The 2,627-nt window shown below is 49.5% G+C and overlaps 1 protein-coding gene across 3 annotated transcripts in view; it reads right to left on the bottom strand.

Annotated features, from left to right (window-relative positions):
- The window catches only part of Stxbp1 (syntaxin binding protein 1), a 66,262-nt gene that overhangs the window by 53,322 nt on the left and 10,313 nt on the right, over positions 1-2,627 (bottom strand). The window contains exon 1 of one of the 3 annotated variants that reach the window (XM_029559760.1): positions 196-223. The exons of the other annotated variants lie outside the window; for them this stretch is intronic. Coding sequence (XP_029415620.1) covers positions 196-208 — 13 coding nt within the window. The 5' untranslated portion in view covers positions 209-223. Of the gene's footprint in view, positions 1-195; positions 224-2,627 lie in introns of those variants that run through there. 3 annotated transcript variants of the gene reach the window in all.

Genomic DNA, 2,627 nt, shown 5'->3' with positions numbered 1-2,627 from the left:
CTTTTTTGAGACAGGGTCTCCCTGCAGCCCCAGCTGTCCTGGAACTCACTATGTAGACCAGGCTGGCATCGAACTCACAAAGATCTGCCTGCCTCTGCCTCCCAAGTGCTGGGATTAAAGGTGTGCGCCACCACACCTGGCTAACACAGGACTTTTAAAAAATTCTTTTTATTTTTATGTGTATGAGCGTCTTACCTGCAGTATACATGTTGTACACTGCCTGAAGAGGCCAGAAGAGTATGTCAGATCCTCTGGAACTGGAATTACAAACGACAGACCGGTTGTTAGTCACCATGTGGGTGCTGGGAACTGAACACAGATCCTCTGTGAGAGCAGCCAGTGTTCTTGACCACTGAGCCATCTCTCCAGTTCTCAGCTTCTGACTTTAAGGCTCAGGAAGTTTCCAGCTGCCAAACTCCTCACCTGGAGAGTGGCGGCGCTTTCCTGAGCTGAAGAATTACGCTGACTTAAGGTCATGGAGAGTCAAGTGCAGAGGTCTGTGAGTCAACACAATCAGACACTGCCCACTAGATCCGACCCCCAGCTGACTAGCTGCTCCTGCTGGGTCCATCAGTCAGTTAGTGTCCCTTTCCTTCCTCCTCACTCCCCATCCTCTCAGGAGAGTATATAATTAGCCCCCATTGGGCCATCCAATGACCCACACCTTCAGTATGACCTCTCTCTGGCCTTGAATACACCTACCACTGCCTCCTAGCATCTCCTCTGAGACATGCCTAGGTGCTTGAAGCTGGATGCATAGGGAAGCTAATGTTCCCCCAGATCTACTGCTTCTCCTGCCTTCTGCCTGCCAACGAGCAACATGATTGCTAGCTAGGATCAGCTGCCAAGCCCCTTCTCATTCTGCATTCACACCCAAAGGCCATGACGTAACCCTTCAACACTGTCAGACTCCTCCCAGGCCACCTCCTACTCCCAACCTTCTGCTCTGTCTCTGACCCAGGTTAGTAAGCTCACTACCTTTACCCCAGCCTGGATGCCACCACAGTCCCTAACTCACTACCTCCCATTCAATCTCCACACAGAACCAGAGTGTGTTCTAAACAACTCTAACCCTGCCTCTCCCTGAATTAAAATTTCCAGTGGGTCCCCAGGGCTTTAAAAACAAAACAAAACCAGGTATGATGGTGCACACCTTTAGTCCCAGCACTCCAAGGCAGAGGCTGGCGGATCTCTGTGAGTTCAAGGCCAGCCTGGTCTACATAGCGAGTTCCAGGCCAGCTGGGGCTACAGGGAGACCCTGTCTCAAAAAGGCCTTATCAAGGCTAAGAAGAGCCCGGCACTCCTTCAACTTCCCTCTGCCTATCCCTTCCAAGCCTCAGCTACACTGGCCCCTCTTACTTTCTTACCAACCTCAGATATTCCTCTGCTGGCCTTACTCAGGCCCCACAGATATCACCTCCTGCCCGGCTAGCCTCTCCTTTTCCAGGCCTCCTAGGCTCCCTCATTCCCCATGGGTCCCAGCATCACCCAGAGTCCCAGACAGGGTGAGTCTCTGCTGTGTTACCATCTCCAGCCTGGATCGCACAAGCACCAGATCTAGCTGAATGTGGTGGTACAGGCCTGGAATTCAGCACTGGGGAGGCGAGGAGGACCAGGTTTCCTCATCTCCTGGGTATCCACTGTCCTCGGTCTACATGGTAGTTAGATGAGCAAAGACTATGGGTTCCAGACCCCTCAAAGGCTGCTGAGCTGAATGCAGCCACACTCCACATCTGGTCCTAAAGTTTTCCAACCTCTCCAAAGGCCACACCATACAACAACAGACTTCTGTAGAATCATTTACATCTGCTTCACAACCATGCTCTGATGGGGTTATATTTTTGTGGTGGTGGTTGTTACTCTGTTTCTTCATCTCTCTGCATTCTTTTCTTTCCAAAAACAAAATGGGCTTTCCTAGATATTCTCATTAGCTTCTTACAAGGTCAGCTCTTAGAGAATTAGCAGATATTTAAAGTGAAATATAAGAAACAGGCCTGCTCCTCGAGGTGAGCAAGGTGAGCAAGCAGCTGACTGTCCCGTGCTGACCGTAGCAAACCTGCTCAAAGGTGTGTCAGAGTAGGTAGCCCCTGGCTGCTTCGTGACTAGAATGCACTTCTATCAAATGTAGGAGTGATTCATTTCCTTGACTCTGTGGTGACTTACTCAGCAAGTAAACTAATCTCTGCAATTTTATCTGCTTAATAATAATGGCAAAGCTGCATCTTAGCTCTCTTATTGCTTTTCCAAGTAACTTTCAGTATATTAATATGAGCCTTAAGAGAACATTGTGGGGGCTGGAGAGATGGCTCAGAGGTTAACAGCACTGGCTGTTCTTGCAGAGGACCCGGGTTCAATTCCCAGGACCCACATGGTGGCTAACAACCATCTGTAATTCCAATTTCAGGGGATCCAACACCCTTTTCTGACCGCTGAGGGCACTGCATGACACAGGTGCACTTACACACATGCAGGCAAAACACTCATATATATATATAACATAAAAATAAATGAGCTGGGTGTGGTGGCACATGCCTTTAATCCCAGCACTTGGGAGGCAGAGGCAGATGGATCTCTGTGAGTTCAAGGCCAGCCCAGTTTGAGGCCATTTCGAGATCTACATAGTGAGT

The sequence above is a fragment of the Nannospalax galili genome, unplaced genomic scaffold (assembly GCF_000622305.1).
Source record: "Nannospalax galili isolate Female #2095 unplaced genomic scaffold, S.galili_v1.0 scaffold290, whole genome shotgun sequence".
NCBI lineage: Eukaryota > Metazoa > Chordata > Mammalia > Rodentia > Spalacidae > Nannospalax > Nannospalax galili.
Note: the sequence above shows the minus strand (reverse complement) of the source record. Positions and strands in the feature narration are given on the sequence as shown.